This window comes from Chrysemys picta, chromosome 16 (genome assembly GCF_011386835.1).
Source record: "Chrysemys picta bellii isolate R12L10 chromosome 16, ASM1138683v2, whole genome shotgun sequence".
NCBI classification, from domain to species: domain Eukaryota; kingdom Metazoa; phylum Chordata; order Testudines; family Emydidae; genus Chrysemys; species Chrysemys picta.
This window is the reverse complement of record NC_088806.1, coordinates 7,376,405-7,394,379: the sequence shown is the minus strand read 5'-3', so window position 1 is coordinate 7,394,379 and position 17,975 is coordinate 7,376,405. Positions and strand designations below refer to the sequence as shown.

The following is a 17,975-nucleotide window of genomic DNA, read 5'->3' as shown; positions in this document are numbered from 1 at the left end:
GGGGAAAATCAGCTCCTGATAAGTTTAATCTCTCCCACGCGTATTTTGATTTGTTCATCCCTTTTTCCATTCCTGTCTCTGAGATTTCCTTTCTTTCCGGCACAGGTAGTGACCTATGTCTGGAGTCTCTTTGTCTCCCATCAGGTGTTGGGATGGTGAGTGAGAATGAGGAGGAGAAACCCCAGCAGGAAGATGCTGAGCAAGTGGAACCACATGGAACATTATCAGGAAGATCCAAAGGGAATGTTTCCAGGAGTTGTGCAATCCCAGAAAAAGCAAAAGCCTGTGAGACTCAGCAGAGGCCAGAGGAAAACTTCAGTTGCCACTCAAACCTTATTACACGCGACAGAATCAACTTGGAAGAGACACGCTACACATGCCATGAGTGTGGGAAAAGCTTCAATGGGAGCTCAGACTTTTTCACACATCAGCGAATCCACAGAAGAGAGAGACCCTCCATGTGCTCTGAGTGCGGGAAAAGCTTCAGTCGGAGCTCAGCTCTTATCAGACATTGGAGAACCCACACTGGAGAGAAATCCTACACGTGCTCTGAGTGTGGGAAACACTTCAATCGGAGCTCACACCTTATTACACATCAGACAGTCCACACAGGTGAGAAACCTTATGGATGCTCTGAGTGTGGGAGATGCTTCACTAATAGTTCAGCCCTCATTTCACATCAGCGAATCCACACAGGAGAGAGGCCGTACACATGCTCTGAGTGTGGGAAAAGCTTTAGTCGGCACTCAAACCTTATCACACATCGTAGAATCCACACAGGAGAGACGCCCTACACGTGCTCTGAGTGTGGGAAAAGCTTTAATCAGCACTCACAGCTTATCACACATCGTAGAATCCACACAGGTGAGACGCCCTACACGTGCTCTGAGTGCGGGAAAAGCTTCAATCGGAGCTCACACCTTATCACACATCAGACAATCCACACGGGTGAGAAACCTTATGGATGCTCTGAGTGTGGGAAACGCTTCAATCGGAGCTCACACCTTATCACACATAGGAGAATCCACTCGGGGGAGAAACCTTATGGATGCTCTGAATGTGGGAAACGCTTCACTGATAGTTCAGCCCTCATCTCACATCAGCGAATCCACACAGGAGAGACGCCCTACACATGCTCTGAGTGTGGGAAAAGCTTCAATCGGAGCTCTGCGCTTATCACACATCAGACAATCCACACGGGTGAGAAACCTTATGGATGCTGTCAGTGTGGGAAACGCTTCAGTCAGAGCTCACAGCTTATCATACATCGAAGAATCCACACAGGAGAGAAACCCTACACATGCTCAGAGTGTGGGAAATGCTTCAATCGGAGCTCAAACCTTATTAGACATCAGACAATCCACATGAGAGAGAACTGTAATAAATGTCTTGATTAGGGCTGGCCAAAAAATGTTGTTGTTTTTTTAAAATCACATTTGCTAATTCCCACATAGTGATCTTTGCAACGTCTTCACTGTGGTCTCTCAGCTGCCCCAGATGAGTTGCCTGCTTCTGCCTTTTGCAGCTCACCCTTTTTTGGGGTCAGTCTTGTGATCTTTTCTATCAACTCCTTTCCTTTTGAGTCATAGGAGTGTGTGTCATAGAATATTAGGGTTGGAAGAGACTTCAGGAGGTCATCTAGTCCAATCCCCTGCTCAAAGCAGGACCAACACTAATTAAATCATCCCAGCCAAGGCTTTGTCAAGCTGTGCCTTGAAAACCTCTAAGTATGGAGATTCCTCCTCCTCCCTAGGTAACCCATTCCAGTGCTTCACCACCCTCCTAGCGAAATAGTGTTTCCTAATAGCCAACCTAGACCTCCCCCACTGCAATTTGAGACCATTGCCTCTTGTTCTGTCATCTGCAACCACTGAGAACAGCTGGGCTCCATCCTCTTTGGAATCCCCCTTCAGGTAGTTGAAGGCTGCTATCAAATCCCCCCATCACTCTTGTCTTCTGCAGACTAAATAGCCCCAGTTCCCTCAGCCTCTCCTCGAAAGTCATTTGCCCCAGCCCCATAATTGTTTTCGTTGCCCTCCGCTGGACTCTCTCCAATTTGTCCACATCCCTTCTGAAGTAGGGGGGACCAAAACTGGATGCAGTACTCCAGATGTGGCCTCACCAGTGCCGAATAGACGGGAATAATCATTTCCCTCGATCTGGTGGCAATGCTTCTACTAATACAGCCCGATATGCCATTAGCCTCCCTGGCAACGAAGGCACACTGCTGATTCTCATCCAGCTTCTCATCCACTGTAATTCCCAGGTCCTTTTCTGCAGAACTGCCACTTAGCCAGTCGGTCCCCAGCCTGTAGCGATGCATGGGATTTTTCCATCCTAAGTGCAGAACTCTGCACTTGTCCTTGTTGAGCCTCATCAGATTTCTTTTGGCCCAATCCTCTAATTTGTCTAGGTCACTCGGACCCTATCCCTACCCTCCAGAGTATCTACCTCTTCCCCCCATCTTAGTGTCATCTGCAAACTTGCTGAGGGTGCAATTAATCCCATCACCCAGATCATTAATAAAGATGTTGAACAAAATTGGCACCAGGACCGACCCCTGGGGCACTCCGCGTAATACTGGCTGCCAATTAGACATCAAGCCATTGATCACTACCCGTTGAGCCCGACAATCTAGCGAGCTTTCTATCCTCCTTATAGTCCATTCATCCAAGCCATACTTTTTTTAACTTGCTGGCAAGAATACTGCAGGAGACTGTATTCAAAGCTTTGCTAAAGTCAAGATATATCACCTCCACCACATTCCACATATCCACGGAGCCAGTTTTCTCATCATAGAAGGCCCTCCAACCCGGAATGTTCATCAGGTCCAGGTGGGGGAGAGAGGTTTGATTCCCAACAAGCAGCACTGATGCAAAAACTACCTGTGCCTTACATCCACTAGGACTGTACGTGGCATTGGCTGCTCAAGTTAGCGATCTTGATGTAAAAAGACAATTATTGTTGAGTGCAGATGCAGCCCAGGTGCAGTGGCTGGCATTAGCTTTCCTCTTGACCTGACCTAAACTCCATCATGTTTCCTAGTCTAAACAAACCCTGAGCATCATGGTTATACTGTTCCCCCCATTTCAAAGCAATTGTTAGTCATCAAGTTTCCCCCTTTGGGAAGAAATTGTTTCATTCCCAGTTGCTCTGAGGTTGTTTCAGGTTGTGCTGGAGAGCAGATATTTTTACTATCGTTTTCCTCACTTAAAATATATTGAACTATAACAAAGAGCAGGAACAGGGCAGGGATAGGGATAGGGAAAAATGTCATTTCACCCTCTGTAACAACAGAAGAAGATGGGGTAAGTCAGAGGGATCCCCATCCCAATCCCCCTGTTGTTCAATTGGTTAGGTCAATATTTTTTCTAAGGGGCTGAGAAGAGGATTCCCTAGTAAGTGACTTGTAACTAAGGGTATGTCTACACTACGGAATTAATCCGAATTTATATAATTCGAATTTTGGAAACAGATTGTATAAAGTCGAATGTATGCGGCCACACTAAGCACATTAATTCGGTGGTGTGTGTCCATGTACCGGGGCTAGCGTCTATTTCTGGAGCACTGCACTGTGGGTAGCTATCCCATAGTTCCCGCAATCTCCTCCACCCATTGGAATTCTGGGTTGAGATCCCAACGCCTGATAGGGCCAAAAACATGTCGTGGGTGGTTCTGGGTATATCCTCCCCCCTCTCCAGGGAAGCAACGGCAGACAACCGTTTCACCCAGGAAAAAGGCGCGAATAGTGCAGATGCCATACCACGGCAAGCATGGAGCCCGCTCAGCTCAAGACAGCAGTCATGAACATTGTAAACACCTCGTGCAGTTTTTGCTGAACCAGAACCTGCAAAACCAGGCGGTGAGGAGTAGGCTACGGCAGCACGGCAGTGAGAGTGATGAGGACATGGACATGGAATTCTATCAAACCGTGGGACCCGGTGCTTTGGAGATCATGCTGTTAATGGAGCAGGTTACAGCCGTGGAACGCCGATTCTGGGCCCGGGAAACAAGCACAGACTGGTGGGACTGCATAGTGTTGCCAGGTGTGGGACGATTCCCAGTGGCTGCGAAACTTTCGCATGCGTAAGGGCACTTTCATGGAACTTCGTGACTTGCTGTCCCCTGCCCTGAAGCGCCAGAATACCAAGATGAGAGCAGCCCTCACAGTTGAGAAGCGTGTGGCGATACCCCTATGGAAGCTTGCAACGCCAGACAGCTACCGGTCAGTCAGGAATCAATTTGGAGTGGGCAAATCTACTGTGGGGGCTGCTGTGTTGCAAGTAGTCAAAGCAATCACTCAGGTGCTGCTACGAAAGGTATTGCCTCTGGGAAATGTGCAGGTCATAGTGAATGGCTTTGCTGCAATGGGATTCCCTAACTGTGGTGGGGCGATAGATGGAACCCATATCCCTATCTTGGCACCGGAGCACCAGGGTACCCAGTACATAAACCGCAAGGGGTACTTTTCAACGGTGCTGCAAGCACTTGTGGATCACAAGGGATGTTTCACCAACATCAACGTGGGCTGGCCAGGAAGGGTTCATGATGCTCGCGTCTTCAGTAACACTAATCTGTTTAAACGGCTGCAGCAAGGGACTTACTTCCCGGACCAGAAAATGACCGTTGGGGATGTTGAAATGCCAATAGTTATTCTTGGGGACCCAGCCTACCCCTTAATGCCTTGGCTCATGAAGCCATACACAGGCAGCCTGGACAGGAGTCAGGAGCTGTTCAACTACAGGCTGAGCAAGTGCAGAATGGTGGTAGAATGTGCATTTGGCCGTTTAAAAGGTCGCTGGCGATCGTTATTGACTCGCTCAGACCTCAGCCAAACCAATCTCCCCATTGTTATTTCTGCTTACTGTGTGATCCACAATCTCTGTGAAAGTAAGGGGGAGACCTTTATGGCGGGGTGGGAGGCTGAGGCAAATCGCCTGGCTGCTGATTACGCGCAGCCAGACACCATGGCGATTAGAAGAGCACACCAGGAAGCGCTGTGCATCAGAGAAGCTTTGAAAACCAGTTTCATGACTGGCCAAGCTACAGTGTGAAAGTTCTGTTTGTTTCTCCTTCATGAAAACCCGCCCCCTTTATTGACTCATTCTCTGTAAGGAACCCACCCTCCCCCTTCCCCCAGCTTGCTTTCAAAGGAAATAAAATCACTATCATTTAAAAATCATCTATTCTTCATTAATTAATTATAAAAATAGGGAGAGAACCGACAAGGTAATCTGGGTAAGGTTTGGGAGGAGAATAGAAGCGAAGTAAAAGGCCACTGAAAAAGTTCAATATAATGACAGCCTTTTGGTTGGGCTGTCCACTGGGGTGGAGTGGGAGGGTGCCCGGAGCCTCGCCCCCCCGTGTTCTTACATGTTCTGGGTGAGGAGGATATGGAACATGGTGAGGGGGGAGGGAGGTTATACAGCGGCTGCAGCGGCAGTCTGTTATCCTGCTGCTGTTCCTGAAGCTCCACCAGATGCCAGAGCATGTCCGTTTGATCACGCAGCAGCCCCAGCGTTGCAGCCTCCCACCTCTCATCTCGAGCATCCCTCACGACCTCACATTCACTGGCATCTTTCCTAAATTTAGATACTGTGTCCTTCCACTCATTCAAATGTGCTCTTTCATTGCGGGTGCATTCCATTATTTCTGTGAACATCTCGTCTCGCATCCTCTTTCTTTGCTGCCTTATCTGAGATAGCCTTCGGGACGGAGGAGGGAGGCTTGAAAAATTTGCAGCTGCTGGAGGGAGGGTTGAAAAAAGGAGAGAAGTTTTTTAAATGATACATTTTACAGAACAATGCTTATACTCTTTCATAGTGAACAACACTATTCACATTACATAGAACATGTGATTTCAGTACAAGGTCGCATTTTCCATCTTAATATTGAGTGCCTGTGGCTTTGGTGTTAGAGATCACAGACGCAGGTCCGGGCAACAGAATTCAGCTTGCATGCGGCCATGGTAAGCCATTGTCTTTTGACTTCTGCGCCCTCCTTTCCCACATACCAAGCAAAGCCCGTTGACTGCTACGGTTTTCCTGTTAACCTTCAGCAGCAGAAAACAAACTAACCCCCCCCCCCATCCACTTCTCTGGGATGATCGCTTTATCCCTCCCCCCACCGCGTGGCTGGTATCAGAGAAGATCCCTGCAGAAACAAATTAACCCCCCCGACTCCCCTCCGCCATGAATTATCTGGGATGATCACTGTACCCCTCCCCCCACTGCGTGGTTGGTAACAGGGAAGATCCCTGCTAGACAAATGCAAAAAGCCCAGGACCAATTCCCCCCCATCCCCCGCGCTTGGTTAACTGCAGGGAAGGATTTCTTTTGAGCCACAGGCAAACAGCTCAGTAGGAACGGACACCTCTGTCCCCTTAATTAAATTCCCGTATTTCAACCAGGTTACCATGAGCGATATCACTCTCCTGAGGATTACACAGCGAGATAAAGAACGGATATTGCTTGAATGCCAGCAAACACCGGGACCATACGCTGCCAGGCTTTGTAATACAATGATACCAGATTACTTGCTGCAAGCATGGCGTGGTCAAGTGTCCTACCATGGAGGATGGAATAAGGCTGCACTCCAGGAGAGCTTCATGGAGATGTCCCTGGAGGATTTCGGCTCCATCCCCAGACATGTTAACAGACTTTTCCAGTAGCTGTACTGGCCGCAAATGCATCCCAAGTCCTCAGGGCAAAGTAATCATTAAAAAACGCTTGTTTTAAAAGCAAGTTTTATATTTTAAAAGGTAAACTCACCTGAGGTCCCTTCCATGGGGTCATGGTCTTGGATACTGGCTTGGGAGGGTTGGGAGAGTACTTCAGTCAGGCTGAGAAAAAGATCCTGGCTGTTGGGGAGAACGGAGTGCTGGGTGCTCTCCGCAAGCTCGTCCTCCTCCTCCTCTTCCCCATCCGCAGAATCCTCAGGTGTAGCTGATGAGATTATCCCCACCTCGAAATCCACGGTCAAAGGTGGGGTAGTGGTGGCGTCCCCCCCCCTAGAATTCCATACAGCTTGGCGTAGAAGCGGCATGTCCGCGGCTCTGACCCGGAGCGACCGTTTGCCTCCTTTGTTTTTTGATAGGCTTGTCTGAGCTCCTTGACTTTCACGCGGCACTGATCTGAGTCCCTATTGTGGCCTCTCTCCATCATGCCCTTGGAGATTTTTTTAAAAGTTTTGGCATTTCGTCTTTTCGAACGAAGTTCTGCTAGCACTGAATCCTCTCCCCATATAGCGATCAGATCCAGTACCTCCCCTACGGTCCATGCTGGTGCTCTTTTCGATTATCGGCCTGCATGGTTACTTGTGCTGATGAGCTGAGCTATCTGTGGTCACCTGTGCTCTACACGCTGGGCAAGCAGGAAATGAAATTCATATGTTCAAGAGGCTTTTCCTGTCTACCTGGCCAGTGCATCCGAGTTCAGATTGCTGTCCAGAGCGGTCACAATGGTGCACTGTGGGACAGCTCCCAGAGGCCAATATCATTGAATTGCGGCCACACTAACCCTAATTCGAAATGACAATATCGATTTTGGCACTACTCCGCTCATCAGGGTGGTGTACAGAAATTGATTTAAAGAGCCCTTTATTTTGAAATAAATGGCTTCGTTGTGTGGATGGGTACAGGGTTAATTCGATTTAACGCTGCTAAATCCGAATTAAAGTCATAGTGTAGACCAGGCCTAAGCAAAATACCCATGCATTTGGCTCCCAAAGCAGTTGTGGCCCAGGTCCTGCGGGAGGTCGCTCCTGAAGATCTCTCTTTCCTAATCAGGTACATGATGCCTATTATTTGGGAAATGCAATCCCTATCTAGGTAGAGATGGGAAAAATGGAAGTGACATTTCTGTTCAGCTCACCCCTGCAAGGTGCTGCAAATGTGTAGAAAATGAAATCCATGTTGAATGTGATATAGCTGCAGAAAGATATCTACTTTTAATACACACCTGATATTTGGTGTTTTATAGGGATTCTAAAATGCACCTGAATTTAATCCCTATTTTAAATCTGTGCCATGAGATTAAAGAAATTAAAGGGCATATTTGGGGAGTTATACCTCACTATCACTACTGATATGTTGTGTGTTTGGTGAAGAATTCTATGCCAGAGAAGTGTAAAATTACTCCAAGTAAGGTGAAAGATTTGACAAGAACTCGGGTAGAAATTACCGATATTAGTGATTGATTTTCACCCCAGAGATGGAAGCTATGGTGACCTCTGGCCCAGGTAAACTAGTTTTAGAACTCTGCTCCCTAGTTAAATGGCATTGATCACACTCCTAAAGGATGCCATGATTAAATTGAGAAAACTGTCTTTTACCATTTGGATCCAAAGTCTCATGAAGCACAGAGAGAAACAGCTGATTCCTTCAGAGCCATTTCATGCCTATGGGTCCCAATCTGGCTGCCTTGTTGGACAAGAAGCACTTCCATGCTGGAGAAATGATTGTACCTAATGAGGGAATGTATCCAATTCCAAGTTCAGACTGCAGGATACATGAATGCTGAGTCCAGAGTCTGTGGTTGGGTCTCTTAGGTTTGCTACTTAGTCTTATGCATTGGTATCACTTCACCACCTCCTGCTACTCTGATAGATTAGAAAGTGTGAAAATAGAGCACAGATGGTTTTTCCCATGTAGTTTTAGGCCCCTTCCACCCACACTTATTGGAGAAGACCCAGGGAGAAATTAACGCTCAGAAATGGAAGGCTCTAGGTTATTGTAGAATGTGATTTCGCACAAAGCTCACTGGATGGAAATGAGAATTAAGAGAAAACACTCCATAGGTTTATATTTTGTAATCTTTGAATAAGTTGTTACCAATAACAATGAAATTAAACATGAAGTTAACTAGTGTAACGTAAGAGGCTGATTATGTGATAACTTTCAGTGTTACAATATAATTCAGGTTTTCTTCTAGTTCTCTCCCTGCCCCCTCCTACTATTTAGGAAATGGTGGCTAATCCTGAAATTAAAACCTCACTCCAAAGGAATTAGAGTGGGGGGATATGTGAGAGAAATAGCATGGACCAGAATAGAGACCCAGTATAGACTGTAATTATTTCTCTTAAAATGGAATTTATTGTGATAAATTTTAAAAATAAATCTTCTGTTAAAGAGGAAAATTACTCAAGAGAAGATGTGTAACCGTTTTCCCAGATAGAGGGTAACAGCCACAGAGTTCCCCAGGTCTCTTGTTTGCAAAGCAAAGATGTCGTATAAGGCAGGATTTGTTAAAATCTAAAATGGTGATGGATGTGTGATGGTAGCTTTTCTGGGTTGGTGGGTGTTTTTTTTTTCGTTTGGTTTGGTTTTTTAATTTAATTTTTGTTTTGTTTTTGCAACCAATTATTTGTATAGGAACTGAGGCCCTTTTTCCTGTTGAGCACAGCTATTTAACCCTCAGGCCTGGCTCTGGAAACCTCAGAATTGGCCTTGTGTTTCTTTTATTTTTGATATCTTTGGGGTTAACAGATCCACAATGTATGCGGTTCACAGCAACAGATACTTTGAGAAACCTGCAAGGTTAAGCAGGCTTTTTCCAAACTGACATTGCCCCAATTCAGACCTCAAATCAGCTGGATTGGGGCACATCTCTATCAAAGGAGTGGTTCACACCTGATTTGACCAGAGAGCTCAGGGACGGGGTGGTAAAATAGGATAAGTAGGAATCGATAACAATGAAGTTAAAGGTAAGGGTGAAAGCCCCTCACATTGCACATCAACAAGCGCTCTGAACCATCTGGCACTGGTCACTCTCAGACAGCACACTGGGCTAGATGTACCATTGGTCTGACCCAGTATGATCAGTCTTGCATTCTTATGTTATGTAAGCCACCTACAGCCTTGTCTACACTGGCAAGTTTCTGCACAGGAAAGCAGCTTTCTACAGTGTAACTTCTGAGGTGAACACACAGCCAAGCCACTTAGTGCACAGAAACTGTGGCGATGCAGCGCTGTAAAAAAACCCACCCCGACGAGAGGCATACAGCTTTCTGCGCTGGGGCTACAGTGCTGCGGTGCCAGTGTAGACACCCTAGTGAATTACAGCACTGCGATTGGCCTTCGGGAGGTATCCCACAATCCCTGTTCTCTCCTCTCTGGTCATCGATTTGAACTTTACTGCACTGCCCTCAGGTGACCAACCGTGAACTCCGCCCCTTAAATTCCTTGGGAATTTTGAAAGTCCCCTTCCTGTTTGCTCGCTGACGCCTGCAGTGGTCTCAGCGCATCTTTCCAGGTGACCATGCCTGCTGTGCGCACCAGGCGATACCCCACTTGGAGCAATGCCGAGCTGCTGGACCTCATCAGCATTTGGGGAGAGGAGACTGTCCAGTCCCAGCTATGCTCCAGCTGTAGGAATTCTGACAACAATGGACAGATTTCACTATGCGTGAGAGAAAGAGGCCATGACCGGGACACACTGCAGTGCAGGCTCAAAGTGAAGGAGCTGTGGAACACCTACTACAAAGCACAGGAGGCAAACCGCCGCTTCAGTGCTGCTCCCATAAGCTCCTGGTTCTACAAAGAGCTGAACGTGATACTCAGTGGTGACCCCATCTCCACTGCGAAGGCCACTGTGGATACTTCGATGGCTCGCATGCCAGTTGAGAGTGGACTGAGCCAGGAGGAGGAAATCTTGGAGGTGGAGGGGGACCGAGAGGCAGGGGATGAATCGGAGGTTAGAGATGCACGCAGCTAGGAGTTCTTCTCTACCCCAGAGGAGGCTAGCCAGTCACAGCTTTTGGAGCTTGGTGAAATGCAAACAGGAGAGGAGGCCCCTGGTAAGTATCTTTGATTTTGGGACTCACTGAAGCGAGTTGTTGGGGGCAGGCGGGTTGCAGAAAGGAGGCTTGTGTCTGTATGATGTGCATTCCACCATATGCCTAGTCTGAGTGGCGGAACAGGGTGTTGATTGATTCCCTCACTTCATGGGAATCTGCCCCAGAGATCTCCATGAAACTCTCATGGAGATACCTGGAAATCCGCTGCCACAGGTTCTTTGGCAGAGCTCCTTTGTATCTTGCCCCATTAAGGGTAACTTTCCCACACCACTCTGCTGTCACAGAGTGGGTGGGAGAGACCATTGCTCTACACATTGTTCCACACTGGCCACATAAGGGCCAGTGCGGAAGCCACAGTCTTGGAGAAGACCCTCCCTTGATTCCCTGGTCACCCTCAGCAGCGAGATATCTTCCATAATGAAAACAGCCTGTGGAAAATATGGGCACAGGAATGATTATAAGCCCCCCTCCCCGCCCCCATAGTGCTGGCTGTCCCCCAGAGCTACGTGCCCAGTGTACTGTATGGTCCTGGAACAGTGATTTCCCCTGCCCCTGCTGTTACCATTTCGGGGGGCTTGTGGCTCATTTGTGCTTGCCTGGGGTCAAGCACTTAGTGATAGGTATGTGAATAGTGGCTGTGTTTTAAATCACTGAATCAGTGATCTCTGTGTTGCAAACAGTACTGCTTCTGTAAAATGTTTGATTTGACTTCACAGATATGACCTTGCGATCCCAGCATCCCTCTTTGTTATCCCTGGCTGAATGGCTATGCAGAATTAGAAAGCAGCCATGAAGAACTAAAGAGAACTTTCTGCATGATGTCATGATGCACTTTGTGGCCGAAAAACAAGATTTGAAGGAGTGGCTGGACAGCAAGAAGAGGGACTGGAAGGAGAACGCAGTGTGCCAGAATGAAGCCTCGATGTAGGTCCTAAACGTTATGGAGTGGCAAGTGGACACACTCCAGGCACTACTAGCACTGCAAACCGAGCAGCTCCGCGCCCACCCTCCCTTGCACCTGCTGTCACAAAACTCTTTCCCATGCACCCCCCAGACACTGCCAACACACTATTATCAACCTCCTGGCTTTAGTCTTTACCCACTGCATTCCACTCCTGCCCCATCACAGTCCAGCCCTGCAGACTCCCTGTACCCACTGCACTCGACACCCATCCCTCTGCAGTTTATTCCTGCTGAAGTACAGTACCCGCTGTACCGTACTCCTAAGTATAAGTTTGCATATGATACCTGGACATACACAGATCTTTAACCATTCTGGGACCGCATCTCCTAATGGGATCCTCTCTTCCCCCACAGTGCTCATGTAGTTTTTGTTTGTTTGTCTCTCTCCTCTGGAGGTTATTTTAATAAAATAATAGTTTTGGTTTGAAAGCAATCCTTAATCCATTAACTGAAAGCAAACAGAGCCCTGCAAAGCAACAAGCAATTTTCTTAAACCTTCATAATGCATCATCTGCACCAATCACAATCACCTCCTAGCATTACAAGAACTGCACTCCCATGCAGAGCAACAAATATTAGTGGCTTTCATCTTCAAATTGCTGCCTCAAGGCATCCCTAATCCTTATGGCCCCACGCTTCACCCCTCTAATAGCTCTGATCTCAGACTGTTCAAATTCAGCCCGTTGGTGAATGGTTGACTAGGGAACAAAATCCCTGTGCATGCAGGCATATGATAGGGCTGTCCATTGAGCCCCTTCTCTATGAGCTCTCTTTGGACCCTTTTCTGAGAGCGCTCTACAGAAGCAGAGCAATGTGGGGCATAGCTTGCCCTAACCAGAGCCTGGGACGACTAAGCAGGGGGGCTGCCCATGCAAATGACATGACCATGATAGTGAGCTCCCTGGGTGACTGCCACACTTTGTGACACTATTGGAGGGGTACTCAGCTGCAGCCTGAGCCGTGGTGAACCTAGAAAAGAGCAGGGCCTTGTGGGTGGGATCGGACCCTGGTGAGGGGTTTCTCTTACCCTTCAGGGATTTGCAATTCATAAGCAGCCAGGACAGGAGCACCTCTGGGGTGGTGAACATCTTGGAGGTACTCTTTGGGGTCAGGGAGGAGGTGGGGAACGCAAACTGGGAGAGGCAGTTGCTGGCCTGTGATGAACGGCTTGGCCGGTGGCATAAGTGTACCTTTTCATTAGCCCAGAAGGTTGTCATGGCTGTGGGAAATATTCTTAGCCATGTATTTCCCCCAGCTCCACAAGTGCTGCTAAGACTGAACACGATGGCCTTCCACTTCTTGTGGGGCAATAGGATGTCCCTACCTAGTCAGAAGTTTGGCTTTTCTGATGGTGACAGAGTTGGGGTTGGGCATGGTGGTCTTTGAAGCCTTTTACAGCTCTACTTTCTTGTTTTTCAATTTTCAGCGGGTAGCTGAACTGGATGTCAGGTCAGGCCAAAGGGTAATGGCAGGGCAACCACAGAGAATGCAACTGACTCTTTTGATCTGCCCCCCCCGCTTTTTTTTTGAGCCCACTGAGTGCAGCACCGGGTTTGGGTTGGCCAATGGTCGCAGAAGGGGGAGGAGATTAGGATGACCCCTGACTCTCTCTCTAGTGTTCATCCACTCCCACCTTACGCCCTACTGGCTTTTCATTGGGTGGCTAGGTGGAAGATGCTTGCAGGATGGTTTAAGCCGCAGCAGTGGCTACAGCAGCAAGGCCCACATTATGCTCCGTCCACATGGCAGTCATTGTACCACAGGGTGATGCAGGCCAATTTTAGGAAGGTTCCACTGAAGTTGAGCAACTGTTCCCAGAACTTACTGAATGGAGCCTTAAAGTATCTGCAAATGAAATGGGTGCCTTTTAAGTACAGAGACATGCGATGGCGCATCTTTTATGGGAAACTGTATGTCCATGCAAATGTGCATGGCCGGCATGTGCAGAGCAAAGGTTGTCCATGGGCGCTATGTCAGGCTCTGGCACTGCTTGAGACTATGGTCTTTATTCAGGCCTAATTTGATGGTTTCCAGTTTGCAAATTAATTCCAGTTCTGCAGTCTCTCATTGGAATCTGTTTTTGAAGGTTTTTGGTTGTTGAAGAATTGCCACCTTTAAGTCTGTTATTGAGTGTCCAGGGAGATTGAAGTGTTCTCCTACTGGTTTTTGAACGTTACAATTCTTGATGTCTGATTTGTGTCCATTTATTCTTTTGCATAGAGACTGTCCGGTTTAGCCAATGAGAGGGGCATTGCTGGTGCACGATGGCATATATCACACCAGTAAATGTGCAGGTGAATGAGCCCCTGATAGTGTGGCTGATGTGGTTAGGTGCTATGATGCTGTCCCTTGAATAGATATGCGGACAGAGTCGACAACAGGGTTTGTTGCAGGGATTGGTTCCTGGGATAGTGTTTTTGTTGTGTGGTGTGTGGTTGCTGGTAAGTATTTGCTTCAGGTTGGGGGGCTGTCTGTAAGCAAGGACTGGCCTGTCTCCCAACTGGAATTAATTTGCAAACTGGACACCATCAAATTAGGCCTGAATAAAGACCAGGAGTGGATGCATCACTACAAAAAGTAATTTTACCTCTGCTGATACTTACAACTTCTTGTTATCTGTTGGAAATGGGCATTAGCCTCATTAGCACGACAAAAGTAATTTTCCCTCCCTTGGTATTCACGCCTTCTTGTCAACTGTTGAGAATAGTCTACACTTCCACTTTAATTGAATTGGCTCATTAGCACTGACCCCCACTTGGTAAGGCAACTCCCATCTTTTCATGTGCTATAATATATATTCTGTTTACTGTATTTTCCACTTCATGCATCTGATGAAGTGGGTTTTAGCCCATGAAAGCTTATGCCCAAATAAATTTGGTACTTTCTAAGGTGCCACAAGGGCTCCTTGTTGTTTTTGCTGATACGGCTACCAGACTAACATGGCTACCACTCTGAAATTAGGAGAGTTGAGAAGCACTGGAATGGGTTACCCAGGGAGGATGTGGAATCTCCATCGTTAGCAGTTTTTAAGGCCTGGTTTGACAAAGCTCTGGCTGGGATGATTTATTTGGGGTCGGTCCTGCTTTGAGCAGGGGGTTGGACTAGCTGATCTCCTGATGTCTCTTCCAACCCTAATCTTCTATGATTCTAAGTAGCCGAAAGTGATCCCCAAATGTTTGTGTTCACATCTGTACAGATGCTGGGAATGGGCGACAGGGGATGGATCACTTCATGATTACCTGTTTTGTTCATTCCCTCTGAAGCACCTGGCATTGGCCACTGCTGGAAGACAGGACACTGGGCTAGATGGACCATTGGTCTGGTCCAGACTGGCTGTTCTTATGTTTTATGTACAGGAATGAGGCACTTAGAAAGCAGAAATGGGGGGAAGGGATCTAAATTTAAATCCATTTTAGAGAGAAATGTGTTCAAACACACTGAGACTCGATTTATGAAAGAAATAATGTGATCCCCAGCTCCTTCCCCCAAGCCTTAGGTGAAGATTAGCTGCCAACAGCTGCGGCTGCTGCTCTGAGGGGAGCGGTATAAGCTGTCTGCCTGTGGATGCAGCCCACCAGCTGACTCTCCTGGGGCAGAGGGTGAGTTGCTGGGCAGGGATGCTGCACTGGCTGGGGTCTGAAATATGAACAGGGATCTAAGGACTCTACACCGGCCTCCAGTAGGGGTCGAGGATGCTGAGGCAGTGTAAACTCAGTATCACAGTCATCAAGATTCAAAGCTGCTTGGGGATGGAGAGGAGGAGAATGACTCTGCTGGATTTTTAGTGCATCCCTTTAACTATTCGCCCATGACAACCTGGCAGCCCCCACCTTTCTCACAACACTGTGGTTGTGTTCTCTGGGGAAAGGGGCTTCTAGGGACTGGTATTTCCAGCTGCATTAAAGAATCATAAAAGAAAAGGAAGAGTTAATGTCTTAGAAAAGTCTGTGTTTGTGTTAGATGGGTGGGAGGGTGTCCAGAAGCCAGTTTGCTCCAGTTTCTTTTCTCTGGGATTTCTTTTAGAAAAGTGGAAGCAGGGAACAAAATCACCTTTTCTCATTGAGGCTTGAACTCAGGACCTTCAGATTATGAGACTGACATACTGCCAAGAGCATGCAGGATCCTCTTACAGTGGTGACTGTAGCAGAGAAGCAGCCAGGGGTGTGCTGGAAGAATCAGAGAGACCTGTCTTGGCAGCTTTCTGAGCACCAAACAAATCAACTTGCTCTGCCACTTAACAATCCACTTGGGACTAAGAACAGTACCAGTGGGCTTTCTCCTTGCCACTTCTGCTGGCATAGGAACACATCTTGGAGGTCGTTCTAGAAGAGAATTTGGAACTGAGTTGGGAAAACCAGTTTCAAAACAGGAGGCTCAGATTTAGGTTCATGTATTTATAATATTAAATAATCCTTCCATCCTAGTATCACCATCAATATAAGTGCTTCAGCATTATGGTTTTCCAGAGGGAAAACTTAACTTCTCTCCAAAGGGAGTTGGGAGAAAACCCTTTTCAGAGTCCAAGAGAGACAAGGCAGGTGAGGGTCAGAGCTTGTAGAGGACCAGCTGCTGTTGGTGAAAGAGACAAGCTTTGGAGCTAACCCAGAACTCTTCTTCAGCTCTGTATAGCCCCAAAGTTTGTCTCTTCCACAAACAGAAGTTAGAACATAAGACCAGCCATACTAGGTCACAGCAAGGGTCCACCTAGCCCAGTATCCTGCCTTCTGATACTGGCCAATGCCAGGTGCCCCAGAGGGAATGAACAGAACAGGTAATCATCAAGTGATCCATCCCCTGTCACCCATTCCCAGCTTCTGGCAAAGAGAGGATACGGACACCATCCCTACCCATGCTGGATAATAGCCATTGATGGACCTGTCATCCATGCACTTATCTAGTCCAGTTTTGAACCCTGTTCTAGTCTTGGCCTTTACAACATCCTTTGGCAAAGAGTTCCACAGGTTGACTGTGTGTTGTGTGAAGAAATATTTCCTTTTGTTCTTTTCAAACCTACAGCCAACTCATTTAATTTGGTGACCCCTAGTTCTTGTGTTATGAGAAGGAGTAAATAACACTCCCAACCTTGGTCCTTTAAAGATATTATGTGATCCCCACTCCTTGTCTCTCATGTCCTGGGGCCAACATGGATACATCAACACTGCAAACAACAAGATTCAAAGTCAATGCACATGGAAGAAGCATCTTGCGTTTCATTCCTTATGTCCTGGTCCCATCCTTTGGCCATTTCCTTTTCCTCCCTTCTGTTACAAGTTTTGGTGTTTTGCACAGAAACATTATTTCCACAGGAGAGACCCAGGAGTGAGGGCTGAATTCCTGTATCAAACAGTCACTAGAAAGGGTCCGACAAAGGACTTTAGGACAAGGTGTCCATTACTGTCAAAAAATCATCTCCCTCCTGCAGGTCACTGGCAGCCTGAATTTGTTCCTTATCCTCCCGGAGTCTGGGGGCTGGAATCAGCACTGTCCAGCCCCTCTGCATATAGCAGGAACAAACACAAACCTGGTCTTTAAAACAAGCTGTCCCCTTCCTTCTCAGGGAAGATTTTTCTATGATTGAAGATGAGCTTCATTTTCCCTCTCCTAGGGGCAGGTTGGGTGTAAGGCCAGCTCCCAATGAGATCTGTTTTCACCTTTGCCCCCTTTCAGTCACTCTGGGATGGTAACTCTGCTCCCAGCTGTCAGGCAGCTTCCAGACCATCCACCCTGGTTAGTAGTTCTGTGGGTGTGTGTCCCACGTTTGCTAGCACACATAGCATGCAGAAAAGCTAACTATGCCAGATGCATTGATGGTATAGTGGTGTGTATAGTAGCCTTCCAAGCAGTTGACTTTGGTTCAATTCCCAGCCAATGCAATAATGGCTTTTTTCTTTTTATTGGTTCCTTGTCTGGAAGTAGTTTAATTTCAGTTGTATTGTGTTATTATCACATTATCCATAGAATGAGACAATAAATGTCTCAAAGCCCAGCAGTCACACAGGATGGAGGCATACAAGGGGCTAGAATTTGTCATCTGCAAAAGACAGAACACTTGGAAACCTGCTTCTCCCACCCCCTTGCTTCCCTGTTATGATTCCAGCTGCATGAGATGTTTGTATGATGTTCCTGCATGATGGGGAAATAAAGTTTTGAGTCAGCTTTTGCCTCTGCAGATTTCTTTGCTGTTACAATTATAATGACATAAACAAAAGGGAGGAAAA

At 47.2% G+C, this 17,975-nt stretch overlaps 1 protein-coding gene across 19 annotated transcripts in view; it reads left to right on the top strand.

The window, feature by feature from the left end:
- Positions 1-17,975, top strand: part of LOC101938901 (zinc finger protein OZF-like) — a 55,215-nt gene that overhangs the window by 29,282 nt on the left and 7,958 nt on the right. For 16 of the 19 annotated variants that reach the window (XM_065569724.1, XM_065569710.1, XM_065569709.1 and 13 more), the window contains one exon: positions 106-5,179. In XM_065569724.1, the coding sequence (XP_065425796.1) occupies positions 106-1,397 (1,292 nt within the window). In that variant the 3' untranslated portion in view covers positions 1,398-5,179. Of the gene's footprint in view, positions 1-105; positions 5,180-6,409; positions 6,761-11,510; positions 15,027-17,975 lie in introns of those variants that run through there. The other 3 variants (XR_010593144.1, XM_065569726.1, XM_065569712.1) reach the window with 3 other exon arrangements.